The sequence below is a fragment of the Panthera pardus genome, unplaced genomic scaffold (assembly GCF_024362965.1).
Source record: "Panthera pardus isolate Hobbes unplaced genomic scaffold, ASM2436296v1 HiC_scaffold_15, whole genome shotgun sequence".
Taxonomy (NCBI): Eukaryota; Metazoa; Chordata; class Mammalia; order Carnivora; family Felidae; genus Panthera; species Panthera pardus.
The window spans coordinates 1,922,640-1,939,105 of NW_026526710.1; the positions used below are offsets into that span (position 1 = coordinate 1,922,640).

A 16,466-nucleotide genomic window follows, 5' to 3' on the forward strand; every position below is an offset into this window, starting at 1 on the left:
CAATGTCTTGAAAAAAAAGACTAAGGAACTATTGCACATTATAGTAGACCATGTGACCATGACAACAAAATTCCATATATGATGCTTGATTAGATCCTGGACTAAGGAAAAAACAAAACAAAAAAATAGCTTTAAAGTAATTGGCACAATTGGTAAAATTTGGATTTGGATGGTGTATTTCGGAACAGTATTGTATTAATGTTAAATTTAATACTGGTATTATAGAAAAATGCCCTTATTCTCAGGAGAGACCTGCTGACGCATTTAGGGGTAACAGGCCATGACATCTGCAAGTAAATTCCAAATAGTTTGGAAAAATATAGTGTGTCTGTGTGTGTGCATATGTGTGCATCTGTGTGTGAAGACACAAAACAAATGTAGTAAAATGTTTTTTGAAAGATTAAAATTAAAAGATAAATCAGTAAAAGCAATGACCCTCCGCCCAAATTGCTTATCATTCATATTTCCTGTGGAGACACAAGAAAACTGAATAAGCAGATGGTTCAGGTTTCATTTGATTAATGTGCTTTTCTTTTTCTTATATGAAGACTTGGTTTTGTCAGTATATTTGAGAACCTCTGGTAACAACAAATATAGTTATAAACCTGAGCTCTATTCAGGTATTACACTAGTTCCACTCATGCTTAGTTTGTTTTAAGTTTTTATTTATTTAAGTATCTCTACACCCAGTGTGGAGCTCAAACTTATGACCCGAAGATCAAGGGTCGAATGCTCTTCTCAGTCAGCCAGGCACCCCTTAGCTTATTCTTAATTTTTTTTTATTATAAAGCATAAAATATACATCAACTTACTGTGCTAATTCCTGACTGGACCAGAGATGAAACGCTAGATACTTCCAAAGAATACAGTATTTCCATCATAGGTAATGAATAAACCACGAGATTTTTCATCTAAGAAAAAGAGAAGAGCAATTAATTTAGTAGGTCATATAAACCTACAAGGATAAGACAGCACTTCATATCAAGTGGCTAGATTAAAACAGTACAAAACTAAATGCAAAAACAATTTTATAACAAAGACCATTGCTGTATTATTTAAATGTTACATATAAAATTATGCTCTATTCCACCTTTCAAATCTGTTGAATAAAAAACCGTGCATCTGGTGTTCATTCTACAATTTGTATTTAGGATGCATGTAATTCCTCAGTACCAGAACTGCATGAGTCACTCTAACAAACATTTTCTTGTGGATATATATTTTTAAAGTCTATTTATTTTTGAGAAAGAGTGAGCAGGGGAGTGGGAGAGAGAGGGAGAGACAGAATCCCAAGCAGGCTCCACACCGTCAGTGTAGAGCCCGACATGGGGCTCAAACTCACAAACTGTGAAATCATGACCTGAGCTGAAATCAAGAGTTGGACACTTAACTGACTGAGCCACCAAAGCACCCTCTTGTAGATATTTTTAATCCTGCAATGCTCCATTTAAAATAGGGAGCTGAGGGGTGCCTGGATGGCTCAGTCAGTTCAGCATCCAAACTCGGCTCAGGTCATGATCTCAGGGTTCCTGAGTTCGAGCCCCTCATTGGGCTTTGTGCTCACGCTCAGAGCCTAGAGCCTGGAGCCTGCTTCGGATTCTGTGTGTGTGTCTCTCTCTGTTCCTCCCCTGCTCACACTGTCTCTTTCTCTCTCTCTCAAAAATAAATAAAGATTAAAAATTTTTTTTTTTATTGGGGAGCTGAGACATACCCATTTTTTTACGAGGAAAAAAGAACTCTGCAGGATTATTTCTGATTTGTCAAGTGGGCACTACTTAACTACTTTCATATTAGTTAATGATATTTCTAACACATAATATGGACAAATGTGAAATAAAATCTTCCAGTACCTTATCAGCAGTAGTTGTCAGAGCTACTAATTTGAGATTTGTAATCCCTTGCCTAAGAGAGAAAAGAAGGTTTAAGTGAATAAAATAAGCTTTGCCAATTGGTACATAGAAGCTAAGTCAAAGGGGTATTCTTAAAGGTTAAAATTGATTCCCACAAAAGACACTGAACCTGGTTTCTTCACGTTTATAGCCCAGATTAACACTCTAACACAACCACTTGGAGGTTTGAACTACCTATTTGTTCTCAATGAATCTGGCCAGCAATGGAATGATCCTTACCCTGTCAGTCTGTCCAGAGTTAGTTAGAATGTAATACATAATCAACGATCAAGAAGCCTGATTCTAAAAGAAAGGAAACACTACTAGCGTCATAATGTACCACGTGACTGATGAAGGAGACTCTGCTTCTGTGGTAAGAAGAAACTCTTCAATGTGAAGAGAGGGCCAGTTCCATATGGGAGTCAGAGTGTAAATATCCCACAAGCTCAGCACATTCTGCAAAAGGAGACATTTCACAGATACATCTTCTAAATGATATTTCAGGATCTTACATTGTAGGATCTTTTTGATTTATGTACTGAAATAAAGCATAGCACACCAGATAGTAATCCACCCCACTTAAAGTTCTCATCTTTGTTAAGTATGACAAATATCACATAATACCAAGTGAAAACATCGAAGGAGAAATATCAGAAACATACATCAGTATCAAGAACAAAAAGTAGATTGTCTATCAACTGGAACTTCTTTGCACCTACAAAAGAGAAAGCAAGGTGTGTAAGAACTACATTTCTGTATTACAGATAGCCACATTTAAATAATAAACTATCATGTTTATGGAAAGGCAGACCTACTACAACTAAAGTTTGCATTCTCACATTCACCTCTTTATATATATATATATATATATAAACACACATATATGTCTACGTGTATACATATGTATATTTTAACTTTATTTTGAGAGAGATGGAAATACCATGAGTGGGGGAGGGGCAGAGAAAGAGGGAGAGTAAGAATCCCAAGCAGGCTCTGGGCTTCCAGCCCAGAACCTGACGCCAGGCTTGAAGTCATGAAACCACGGGATCGTGACCTGAGCTGAAACCAGGAGATGCTTAACTGACTGAGCCACCCAGGTGCTCCTGCCTCTATGTATTTTTAGATGACCACTAAAATGTAAAATCTCCTAAAATGAAGAGTAAAAACTGCAACATGTCAAGCATACATGGACAATTATCTAACTAACCTGGCGTGTTTCAAAGAGCAGTAAGGTAAAATGTCCTGTTTGCCAGACTCAGGATGATACTGACCTGAAAATTAAAACTTGTTAGTGTTGACCCCAAGTAGCTTCATGAACTTATTTTACCTTTAATAATCTCTGCATCAAGAACGTTCTTAACTGTCATTCCTTTCTTGGAAGAGTCTGGTTCCCATTTTGAGAATGCACAATTACCAGTTCCCTACAGAGGTAAAATAGCACATCAACTGCAAATTTCGTTCTTAGATCTGAATTCTCCTCAAAGCAGAAACACCCAAGTTGTACACATTACATATTTCAGAATATACTTATGTACTCAAGCCCAACTAGCTTTTTATCTTCCAGTTCCTCTCTTAGATTGCTTTCAACAGAACAGGATGGCAAGAACAGCAAAGTTTGCTGTTCACTGTTATCACGTGAGTATTTAATAAGGAGTGGGCATATTCAGGCAACTCACTCCAAAGACATGGGGTAAACTTCAAGACCTCCTCCAGTAGTATGAGATATAGTTTCTGATTAAGTATTTTCATTAAAGTAACCACAACTTTTTAAAAAAAATTTATAAATATTAAATCATTTGAAACCCTAATGAAATATTGAACCAGATACACAGAATAGACAAATGTGCCTGCTTCTTAATATGAAATACAAATTTGGTAGGTAAAAACGTTGTAAATGCTATAATTATGTTGAATTTTTGCCTACTTCTTGAATATAATTAGATTTTTGTTGTTGTTTTTATCTAGACTCATAATTGAAAGAAATGCTAAATTTCAGGAAGAAACTAGTGAAAATAAAGATGCCATATTTTCCAACAGAGAAACTTAGGTATACTTACTGAGTTAATTTTATAATTTCCCTGCTTCTGTTAATATATTACAAATTAATTTGTAATTTAACCAAAACTATGTTAATGAAGAAACACTTCTGAAGCAAAAAACTAAAATTTTATAGAAAGAATTACCCCAATTATCACAGGAATTTCACTGGCTAAATCTCCAGCCACAAGATTGAGACAACCAAGAGTATGGTAATTTTCAGTAGAAATAAAACTGGACTTGATTTGTCCTTGTAACTGCAAAATTAAAAAAAAATAAGAACGTTATATATATGCTCCACCGTCGAAATTCCTTGGAAAGATAAAAATGAATTAAATCCATCTGTTATAAATGCATTTTTACTTTTTTTGTTTGTTTTATTTTCTAAGTTTATTTATTTTAAAAGATGGAATGAGAGACCGTGCAAGCAGGGAAGGGGCAGAGAGAGACAAAGAGAATCTCAATCAAGCTCTGCACTGTCAGCGCAGAGCATGACACAGGGCTCGAACCCAGCTGAAATCAAGAGTCAGAAATCCAACCAACTGAGCCACCCAGGAGCTCCTGTTTTTTTTAAATAGATATCTTTTTTTTTTTGAAAGGCTTTATTTTTATTTTTTTATTTTGAGAGAGAGAGAGAGCACACAAGTTGGGGGTGCAGAGAGAGAGGGAGAGGGAGATTCTTTTTTTTTTTTTTTTTTAATTTTTTTTTTTTTTCAACATTTTTTATTTATTTTTGGGACAGAGAGAGACAGAGCATGAACGGGGGAGGGGCAGAGAGAGAGGGAGACACAGAATCGGAAACAGGCTCCAGGCTCCGAGCCATCAGCCCAGAGCCTGACGCGGGGCTCGAACTCACAGACCGCGAGATCGTGACCTGGCTGAAGTCGGACGCTTAACCGACTGCGCCACCCAGGCGCCCCAAGGGAGAGGGAGATTCTTAAGCAGGCTCCATGCTTAGCATGGAGCCCAACACAGGGATCTTATGACCTTGGGAATACCTGAGCCGAAATCAAGAGCTGGATGCTCAACTGACTGAGCTACCCAGTGGGCCCAAGATATTTTTTTAAGATTTTATTAAAAAAAATTTTTTTAAACGTTTATATTTTTGAGAGACAGAGAGCAAGTGGAAGAGGAGCAGAAAGAGAAGGAGACACAGAATCCAAAGCAGACTCCAGGCTCTGAGCTGTCAGCACACAGCCTGATATGGGGCTTGAACCCACAAACCGCAAGATCATGACCTGAGCTGAAGTCGGACACTTAACCAACTGAGCCACTCTGGCACCCCTAAGATTTTATTTTTAAGTAATCTCTATAGCCAACATGGGGCTTGAACTCACAACCCCGAGACCAAGAGTTGCATATCCCATCAAAGGAGCCATCCAGGTGCTCCTATAAATGCGTTTTAAAATGGAAATGTTATTAAAATGTTATATCACACTGATTCCTAAAACATTAGCCACTAGACAATATCCAGAAACACTCTCCCCAAACTTATATTAAATATAAGAATCAACAAGACAATGTGGTTTTGTTTTCCTACCTTTTTTGCTGTGTTGAAGTCTACATTCTCAATTGCTGTATGAAAGAAGAAAGCAGACTAAATTTATAGTATTAACCTACGAAATACACACAAGTCACCCTTGTGTGTTAAGTCAAAATTACATACAATCTAGTGAGAAGAACACAGGTCAGAAACTAATAAAGAAATGTTGACTTTTCAGTTTTGCCCTTGACCACTGATATAAACTGTGACAATATGTCCTAGTCAGGACACCAGCCAGGCTGCCTTTTTGTCCCTGGAATGCTTCTCCATACCTTCCCTTATCATGTTTCTCCCTCCTAAGAGGGTCTTCTTCCTGCTCCAACTCTTCTATCCAAGCTCTGAAGTCCTACCTGTAAAGTCTTCATCACTTTGCACACCATTTTGGAAGAGCTCTTTTACTTGCCTGGCTTCTTCATTACACTATGAAGAACTATGTCTTGTAGTATCCCCAGGACCTTGTATGTTCTTGGAATACAGACTATTTAAGGAACTTGCTGAACACATGCTCTGAACTAATTCCTTAACCTTTCCCAGCTCACAGGAATGTATGGTCCATCCATTCACTTAGCACATACTATGAATTATTGTCTGTTATTGTTAACATGTTTATATAGTCACTTCAGTTTCCAGGTTCATTCTTTCCATCGAAGAGCATTTATTATTATGCTAGTGTGTGTCTTGTCTCCCCAGCTAAGCTATAAACCCCTTAAAGGCTATAAACAAAGTACATTTCCTCAGATTCTGTTGCATCCCTCATAATGGAGAAACATAATATGAATACTTAAAAAAATATATATGCAGTATCATAGAATCTAATGAAACTAAAATAATATTCGCTCTTTTTTTTAATGTTTATTTATTTTTGAGAGAGAGAGCAGGGGAGGGGCAGAGGGAGGGAGACAGAGGATCCAAAGCAGGCTCCACACTGACAGCAGAGAGCCCAATCTGGGGCTCAAACTCACAAACTGTGAGATCAGGACCTGTGCTGAAGTCAGACACTTAACCGACTGAGCCACCCAGGCACCCTCTCTCTTTTTTAAAAAAATATTTATTTATTTTGTGAGAGAGAGACAGGGGAGAGAGGCAGAGAGAGAATCCTTAGCACAGAGCCTGATACAGGCCTTGAACTCATGAACTGTGAGATCATGACCTGAACTGAAATCAAGAGTTGGACGCTTAACCGATGGAGCCATCCAGGTGCCCCCTAAAATAATATTCTTAAAGAAAATATTTAAAATTTTACCCCAAAACTAATAAGAAATATTGCTGCAAATCAATAATAAGAAAAATCCATTACTTACCTTGTTGAATTTTTGCAAGCTGAAGGTTTGTAATACAAAAAAATCCATTGTTTGTAAGCAGCAGCATATAATAGGTACCTATTGAAGGAAAATCAAACCAGTTTCTCTAAAAGGTGTGTGGATATGAAATTTAAGCCAGTGTTTGGACCTAGCTTAAAAATATGTCAATTTGCTCATTTAAATTCTAATCATCAAATAATATGCTAATGATACAGATAAAGCTTATCTACAAAGAACTGTTATTTGCAAAAACAATGTTAACTTCCTTGAAACTTTATAAATCAAAGTTCATTTGCCAAAAAAAAGAAAAAAGAATCTTAGATATATTGAAATAAATTAAGTATAGTTAACATTTGTTGAAATAAAAATATGATAAATATGCTAAAACCTACAAAAACATTTTAAAAGAATATAATTCTCCTTGGTAATCTATAGAATTCTCAAAATGGTAAAAATGAGTTTAGAATATTATATTTAGGAGAAGAACATTTAAACCTCTGAAAAGGACTAAAATAAAAAACTTATTTCTTATGATAATATTACTTAAATCACTAGAAAATTTAACACTGTATAAAAAGCATAAAAATAGAGTCATGTAATTTATTAACTATAAAGTTGATTTTTTGATTGGATATTAGTCAGAGAGCATTAAAAAATATTCAAAAAACTTACCTTCACTTGAACCGTCTTTCTCAATAACAAGATTCCGGTAAGTACGCTGATTTTCATCATTAGCTTTCTGAATAAAAGCCTAATTGCAAATTCATTTCAAATGATAAGATTAAACTCAGAAAACACAATTAAGGGTTATGTTCTCTAAAGCCCAGGGTTATCAATTATTATTAGCAATAATTCTGCCTATGTTCCAAACGTTTTAATTTTGAAGTGGAAAACTATTTTGGACAAGCATACTATCTTCAAATCTTAATTTTTAAATTTTGCATTTACTTCATGTTTCTGAGGTATGATTCTTAAAATTTCATGTAAAGAACGTTATTTTTTCCATTTAAAGCACAAATTAAGCAACGGTTTATTAGTTTTCGTTGTCTAAGAGATAATTTCAAATTTAGGTAACAAAAAGAAAAACATTAACAGGGTCTTACATTAGTGAGTAATGTTTGCTTCGATGTTACGTGAATAAGATGTAAGTTGCCGCTTCGCTCCCCAACCAAAAGAAACTTTCCTTCTTGACATAGGCCAACTACATCCACTTCGGTATCTGAAAATTTCAAATCAAAGTTACAAGCTTCCCACAACTCTTTCTGCCCACAGGTCCTGTCCTCTTGTTTTAATAAAACCATCTTTTTGCACTAAAAAACAAAAAGTTATAAGCTTCCTTCAAAAATGTTTATTTTCAATCAATACAAGAAATTTGCAAATTTTGTCATTAAAAGCCAACTATTCAAGTTTCTCTTAAATACTTCCAAAAGGTGGTGATTAAAAAAGAATGTGGGGGGGAGGGGTTGAAGGTGAGGAGGCAGTGAAAATGGGGCATGGGCATTGAGGAGGGCACTTGCTGGGATGAGCACTGGATATTCTATGTAAGAGATGAATCACAGGAATCTATTACTGAAGACAAGACTACACTGTATACATTGTATCTGTACGTAAGCTAACTTGACAAATTATTTAAAAAAGAATAAAATAAAATAAAATAAAATAATGTGGGGCACCTGGGTGGCTCAGTTGGTTAAGTGTTTGACTTCGGCTCAGGTCATGATCTCACAGTTTGTGAGTCTGAGCCCTGCATTGGGCTCCGCACTGGCAGTGCAGAGCTTGCTTGGGATTCTCTCTGTCTCCTCTCTCTTTCTCTGCCCCTCCCCTGCTTGTACATTCTCACTTTCTCAGATAAATAAACTAAAAAAAATTTAAAAAAAAAATGTTACTCTTGTATTCAGTGAACAAATATTTACTGAGCACTTACTGCATGCTAAGCAATGGCCTAGGTCTTTTGCATATATCTAAGAATAGTAACAAAAGAGTCCCACCTTCATGGAGCTCAAATCCCAAGGCAGAAATACATGGTAAACAATTAGAGCATAATAAATTACATGATATGTAAGAAGGTGGTAAATTTTCTGGAAACAAGAAAAAGTAGAGCAGGAAAAGATAGTTTGGAAGAGCCATGAATGTTGCAGCACTGACTGGAGTCCTCAGGATAGCCCTTGTGGATAAGATGAGACATAAACACTTTCTTCAAGTGTATTACATGTTAACACAGCCTGCTACTCCATGATGAAACTGTCAATCTTGTGGATCATTCAGGGTAGATACATTAAGATTCCACAAAATAGGAGTTCCCTGCCTCCATACTGCGATCAGGATTGGCTTCTCGCATGCATACCTCCTGACTTTTTCTGTTGTCTAAGTTCTTAAACAAACACTTCAACAACCACCACTCACAATTTCAGAAAAAGCATTCACAATGTTTTCACCTATATTTCAGCACACTCACTGACTTGTCCCTTATTCTTACGTCCACATTTGCATATACTTTAAGTCCTTCAACTCAACGAAGAATTTATAAGTAATTTAAAAACTTTTTACACGGCTATATATATTCTAAAACTATTCAAATACCTGTTTTGATATTGAAATTATGTACAAGATTCAGGAATGTGAACATAAATGAGCTCAACTGGTTTCTACAGTAATTCTAATTTTAAAAACCAGGCAAGTAAAGTCAATTTTTGTTTCACATGTACCCTTTAGATTTACTGAGGAAGGGGCTAATCTCAGGATCCCTTGCATCTAGTACTCTTTGTACAAAAAGGCATTCAAGATTAATTTCTTGAAATAGTCCAATTTCAAGTCTTAGAAATAATGAAGTAAAGAAAAGGCAATGCAGTAGAAATTGGCAGAAAGCTATATCTGACTTCCAATTTATTTTATTTCATTACATTAGACTTACCAAATATAAGATGCAGTTGAAGCAATCTACAAACACTGTCAAGCAGGATCACTGATTGATCCACTACAATAATAAATCCGTTACTTAGGCTACATGCTTGTATCTTTGGATTTAACGAGGCCTGTGGGAGGGAAAAGCATGACTAAAATAAAATGTTTTTATACAGTTTAACAATGCTTACCAAGAGTATCATCATAGTCCCAAACACCTACATTTAAAATTTGAAAAGACTTTTTTCTTTTTTTTAGTCCATATATCTAATCAGTCAAGCTTTTCTTTCTATGGTATATCAATCCATTCAGAGTCCAAAATAGGGAAACAGTCCAAGATTGCTAAGAAAGGGCAAGGGATTCTCATGAGCAAGTCTTTGTTTCCTAAGGATGGATCTTACGCCTGAAGGAGTCGGCAGGCATGAAAATAAACAAGCCATGACTGGCACAAGGTCTCAGTGTCTGGGATATGACGGCTCAAAGGATGAAAACAGGAGGGCTCACACCCCCACAGATAACAATAAAGAGAGCAGAACCAGTCAGATTAAAGCCCCGAGGAAATGCAACTCTGGTATGGCCACGCCAGAAAACTGGATCCTTGTGCAAAATGTTCTGAGTTTTAAATAAATATTGACAGCCCAGTCAACATTTTAAAAATTACTATGCAAGCCAAATAGGAGTCTCCGGTCTTCAGCTTCTGGTACTTGGAGCTCTGCACACAAACGTTTCTGGAAGCAGCTGGACAGCTCAGTGGTTGACAGTGCTCAATCACTTGCTGAGTAATCTTGGGCAAATGCCTCAACTGACCCCTCTGTACTCTCCTGTACCTACAACACTGGCCTGTATGAGCATTAAATGACTGAATTTGCGTAAAGGCTCAGAAGATAGCCCTGCATATAATATCCGCTCAATCAGTGTTAACTGTTCTTAATCTTCCCTGACTGGGTTTTAATCCCATCAGTTCATTTTGGGCCTGTTTCAACAGTCACCTTTTCCAGGTGAAATTCTTGAAAATGCCACCACATTCTGATGCTTCTTAATACTTTTAACTTGCTTCTTCTGATAGCAAGAAGTTACCCCAAAGCACTGCAAAGAAGGAACCGTGCAATACCTTCCTGGGACGTACCCATACAATTCTCTCTGCTTGGATAGCTCTTCTTCCTCCTCTTCTTTTTTTTAGGACTTTATTTTTTAAGAGTAGTTTTAGGTTCACAGGGCAATTGAGGGAAGGTACAGAGAATTCCCAAAAATCCCCAGCCTCCACATATGCACAGCTTCCTCCATTATCAGCATCTCCCACCATTTGGTACATTAGTTACAACTGAAAAACCTATATTGACACATCATCACCCAGAGTCCATAGTTTATATTATAATCCACTCTTCCTATTGTACATTCTGTGGGTCAAAACAAACGTGTAATGACATATATCCACCATTATTATACTATACATTTTCAGTGCCCTAAATATCCTGTGCTGTGCCTGTTCATCCCTCCTCCCCTCAACCTCTAACCTCTGATAACTACTGATCTTATCACTGTGTCCATAGTTTTACCTTTTCCAAAATGTCGTATCACTGGAATCACACAGTATGTCACTTTGGTTGACTTCATTCACTTAGTAATAGATACTTAAGTTTCCTCCTTTCTGTGGCTTTATAGCTCATTTCTTTTAGGGCTGAGTAAGAAATCATTGTCTGGATGTACCAGTTTATCTATTCACCTACTGAAGGATATCTTGGTTGATTCTAAGTTTTGCCAATTTTAAATAATGCTGCTATAAACATCCATGTGCAGGTTTTGTATAGATACTAGTTTCAACTCCTCTGGGTAAATACCGTGGGGTCCAACTGCTGGATTGTATGGTATGAGAATAATTTCATTTTGTAAGAAACTGCCCCAAAGTTTTCCAAAGTGGGCTGTACCATTTTGCATTTCCACCAGCATGGAATGAGAGTTCCTGGTGTTCCACATCCTTGTCAGCATTGGGTGTTGTCAGTGTTGTTGATACTGGCCATTCTGATAGGTGTGCAGTGATATCCCGTGATTGCTTTGTTTTTTTAAGGTTTATGTATTTTTTGAGAGAGTGAAAGAGAGAGAGCTTGTGCCATGAGTGGGGAAGGGCCACAGTGAGAGGGAAACACAGAATCTGAAGCAGGCTCCAGGCTCTGAGCTGTTAGCGCAGAGCCTGACATGGGGCCGGAACTCACAAACTGTGAAATCATGACCTGAGCTGAAGTCGGATGTTCAACCAACTGAGCCACCCAGGTGCCCTATGACAACATATCTAACAAAGTTTTGCCTGATCCAAGCTCACAAAGATTAGTTTGGATTGTTTTTAATTTCAAATTCTTCTTGTTTATTGCTGGTATATAGGAAAGCAGCTGACTTTTGCATATTAACCTTATATCCGGCGAGCTTGCTATAACAGATTTTTATTTTGTTCATTTATTTTTTAATGTTTATTTTTGAGAGAGAGAGAGAGGGTGCATGCACAGGGAAGGGGCAGAGAGAGAGGGAGACACAGAATCTGAAGCAGGTTCCAGGCTCGGAGCTGTCAGCACAGAGCCTGACACAGGGCTGGAACCCACAAACCCACGAACCGTGATATCATCACCTGAGCCGAAGTTGGATGCTTAACTAACCGACTGAGCCACCCAGGCACCCCTATAATTGCTTTTCAGTTTCAGAAGTTTTTTCAGATTTTCTACATAGACAATCAAGTCATGTGTAAACAAAGACAGCTTTCTTTCTTTCTTCCTGTATGCCTCTTCTTTCTCTTTCTTGTCTTATTGAATTAGCTGACATTTCTAGTATGATGTTGGAAAGTAGTGAGAGGAATACCTTGCCTTGGTCTGAGCTTACTGGGTAAGTTTCTAGTTTCTTACCACTAAGTATGATGTTAGCTGTAAGTTTTTTATAGATATTCTTTATCAAAGAATAGTTTGTTGATGCGAAGCATTACACCGATTTTTCCAGCTTTACTGAGATACAATTTATATCTAACATTGTGTAAGGTTAAGGTGTACAATGTGATGATTTAATATAGATACATATTACGAAATGATTACCAAAATAAGGTGGTAATTACTACAACCATCACCTAAACATTAATTGATTTTTGAATGTCTAAGCAACCTTGCATACCTGGGATAAATCCTATTTGGTCACAGTATATAACTTTTTTTATATATTGTTGAATTCAATTTGGCAATATTTTGTTGAGGATTTTTGCATTTCTATTCAAGAGAAATATTGCAGTTTTCTTTTCTTATAATATCTTTGCCTAATTTGGATATTAGGGTAATGCTGGACTTACAGAATGAGTTAGGAAGTTTTTCCTCTGTAAGGTCCCCAGAAAGAGGTCCTGCCTTTCAAGCCCTAAAAAATGCAACTCTTCTTTCTAATAATTTGTCTCTTCTTCATTTCATTTAAACCTTCTTTCTTGGGGCGCCTGGGTGGCTCAGTCGGTTAAGCAGCCAACTTCGGCTCAGGTCATGATCTCGCGGTCCGTGAGTTCGAGCCCCACGTCAGGCTCTGTGCTGACAGCTCAGAGCCTGGAGCCTGTTTCAGATTCTGTGTCTCCCTCTCCCTGACCCTCCCCCATTCATGCTTTGTCTCTCTCTGTCTCAAAAATAAATAAACGTTAAAAATTTTTTTTTTAAATAAATAAATAAATAAACCTTCTTTCTTAGAAAATGAAATATTACATTGACAAAGGAAAGTGGAGGGAACTTGGGCTATAATACTCTGAGAAAAAAATCAGATGTACTTTCTCTACAAAAAAAGAAACTTTGCTTACAAAAAAATACTTTATCAGAAGCAAATTACTGAAAAGGAGAATCTAAGTTTTTCTATAGGATTCAAACAATAAGGTTTCAAGCCTGGGCTGAGAATGGTAGCATTATTATTAAAAGAGGAAAGGGGCGCCTGGGTGGTTCAGTGGGTTACGTGTCTGACTTCGGCTCAGGTCATGATCTCATGGTTCATAGGTTTGAACCCTGCCACCAAGTTATACAGTGTCAGTGCGCAGCCTGGTTGCGATTCTCTCTCCCTCTCTCTTTCCCCCTCCCTCACTTGCATGCGCACACTCGTTCTCTCTGTCTCAAAAATAAAAATAAACTTAAAAAATTTTAAATAGGGGCGCCTGGGTGGCGCGTCCGACTTCAGCCAGGTCACGATCTCGCGGTCCGTGAGTTGGAGCCCCGCGTCAGGCTCTGGGCTGATGGCTCGGAGCCTGGAGCCTGTTTCCGATTCTGTGTCTCCCTCTCTCTCTGTCCCTCCCCCGTTCATGCTCTGTCTCTCTCTGTCCCAAAAATAAATTAAAAACGTTGAAAAAAAAATTTTTTTTTTAAATTTTTTTAAATAAATAAATGAAGAAAATGAAACGTAGAAAGAAATGCATGAAAAGGATAAATGTAACCTCAGCAGTGTGCTTAACTCATGGGTGGAGTATGGGAGAGCATGGGAAAAGGAAGAGACCTCAGGGGCTTCAACTCTACTGGTAATGTTTTATTTCCTGAGCTGGTGGTGGGTACTTTTTATATCACTTTATATACATTCTGTATGTCCAAACGTCAAGAAGAGCTATGAAATGTTCAGTTTTGGAAATAGTGAACTTAAGACAATAGTGGGAGAATTCAGATGGAAATTTCCAGTAACGTGAGACTGAAACTTGATTCCTCGAGAAAGTGCTGTCAGCATTTACAGAACATTTACCATGTGGCTACTAGGCTTACTAAGTATTCAGCAAAAATGTTTTGAGTGAAAATAGCATCACAATCATTACCTTTTCAGAGGAGATCTTCGCTAGCAAATCAACTTGATATAAAGCGGTTCCATGTTCTTTTCTTGAGCCAACACTTAGGTACCCGCTTCCTGTATCATCACTTGTCAGCAACTCAATATCATTCCACATGTTTCTGAGATTGTCTTCCTGAGTCAGGAACCACTACTTTCCCTGTGACAGTATGTAAAATAAGAGAACAAATTATATTGTTGCATAGAACACAATTCCTTGGGAAACAAAAAGTTTTAACAAAAAGGACATATATATATATGTCCCTGTAAATGCATATGTATATATACATATACATATATATAGATCCAATGAAAACTCGTCTTTATGTTATTTCTGCAGTCACTAGATACTTTGGACCAATAATATAAATGGAACTACAGCTATGATTATCATTAGAGAACAATGTATTGGTTTAGGAACATAAATCTGATCTCAGCAATGTATCCTAGAGCTTCTAGTATTTTGTGTGCCTAGCTCGAAATTATAACAAGTTTTCATTTGAAATAAACCTTTAAGCAGGATAGCAATGAATAGCGGAAGCTCTGAAGTCAGACTATCTGGGATATCCAAGGATGGTTAAGCTTCCAGCTGAACTTTAAAAAAAGTCCGTTATAATGTTTCCAGTAACGTACAGTAAATGAAAATAAGAAGGGGAAAACTGGATTGGGTTTCTGACTGCACCAAGGAGTATACATATAACCCCAGGCCAGTCGCTTGAACATCTCATCAGCAAAGACTATATAACTCATTGTATGTATGGCGTGTGGGAGTAAAATACAAAGATGAAAAACAATCCCTGGGTCGATCGCTGCTGGGGAACCCCCACCAAATAATTACAACCGTTTGGATAAGTGCTAGCAGAAATACGTTTTAAATTTTACGGAATGTACAGCACAGGGAAGGAATGATTTTTGACTTGGTGCTCCTTCATATTTACGACACTCGTCCTGGATTTTGTTCCTCAATTCTCTGTAACAGGGACATAGTTGTACCTACCCACAAAGGTTGTTAGAGGAGTTTTAAATATTCACAGAACAAGGCTTGGTTCGCGGCAAGCACTCAGTCTTATGTGTTAGGTGACTTATTATTTTCATTGGTGGAAACAGGTAAGATTTAGGCTACGGTCACAGGACGTTTCTAAACACGGGAAAGAGTTCTTACCGAGGGTGTAAGGCCAAGAGCAAGAAGCCAATTATGCAAAGCTCGGAGGGAAAACTCACGCAGGCCGAATGCACAGGCTCAGAGCCTGGAACGAGTCTGGGGCAGGTGCCAGGCCACAGCAAAAATCAAACAGTGCAGGAGCTAACGAATCCTCGACTTCAAGATTGGATTTTTACGCTCGGTGCCACAGTGTAAAAGACACTAAGCAGACGAGTGACTTGATTCGAGTAACGATTTGAGGTCACTCCGGGTGGAGAACCGATGAGCAAATTAAACGAAATGAAAGCGTCAATTAGGCCCCCATGCATAAGTGCTCCCAGCTGGGCAACAGACCAGCAAGAACCGGCTTCAAATTCTCTCCCGCCAGCGTCTCGAGGGAAAAACGCCCCGAGGTGAGATGAGGCCGCTATTCCTTCGACGTGAACCCACCCCCAGGTCTTTACAGCAGCGCGTTTCCCCCTCCTCACCTGCAACTGCCGAAACTAAAGAAGAACACTCAAATTTACCGCCCCGCTTCCTTCCCCCGACAACTGTCCCTAATCTCTTCAGGTTCTAGCCCACGGGTTTAAATTGGCGGGAGAACACAAACCCAACCCCTTTTACGGCGGCCGGAGGAGGCCAAGACTGCTTTAGAATCGAAATAGGAAGTCGCCCCACCCTAAATTCCACCCGTTTCGATTTCCAGGCTGCGCATTCTAAGGGTACCTTCTTGGCGCCGCCCCCCTCCTGGCCTTACACGCCCCCTTCAAAAGAACAACCAATCACCTCTTCCAAACACGTTGCTATAGAGACTCTTATCACCACCCATTTTTTTTTTTTTTTCCCAGCAAGCT

At 38.0% G+C, this 16,466-nt stretch overlaps 1 protein-coding gene across 2 annotated transcripts in view; it reads right to left on the minus strand.

Annotated features, from left to right (window-relative positions):
* Nucleotides 1–16,223, minus strand: part of KNTC1 (kinetochore associated 1) — a 74,510-nt gene extending 58,287 nt beyond the window's left edge. The window contains exons 1-13 of one of the 2 annotated variants that reach the window (XM_019467576.2): nt 16,101–16,223; nt 14,461–14,631; nt 9,682–9,802; nt 7,874–7,989; nt 7,443–7,521; nt 6,771–6,848; nt 5,467–5,501; nt 4,073–4,183; nt 3,217–3,310; nt 2,552–2,604; nt 2,230–2,345; nt 1,851–1,902; nt 813–911 (exon numbers count right to left, since the gene is read on the minus strand). In XM_019467576.2, coding sequence (XP_019323121.2) covers nt 813–911; nt 1,851–1,902; nt 2,230–2,345; nt 2,552–2,604; nt 3,217–3,310; nt 4,073–4,183; nt 5,467–5,501; nt 6,771–6,848; nt 7,443–7,521; nt 7,874–7,989; nt 9,682–9,802; nt 14,461–14,589 — 1,083 coding nt within the window. In that variant the 5' untranslated portion in view covers nt 14,590–14,631; nt 16,101–16,223. Of the gene's footprint in view, nt 1–812; nt 912–1,850; nt 1,903–2,229; nt 2,346–2,551; nt 2,605–3,216; nt 3,311–4,072; nt 4,184–5,466; nt 5,502–6,770; nt 6,849–7,442; nt 7,522–7,873; nt 7,990–9,681; nt 9,803–14,460; nt 14,632–16,100 lie in introns of those variants that run through there. The other variant, XM_053901966.1, reaches the window with a different exon arrangement.
* Between the last annotated feature and the right edge of the window lie 243 nt (nt 16,224–16,466).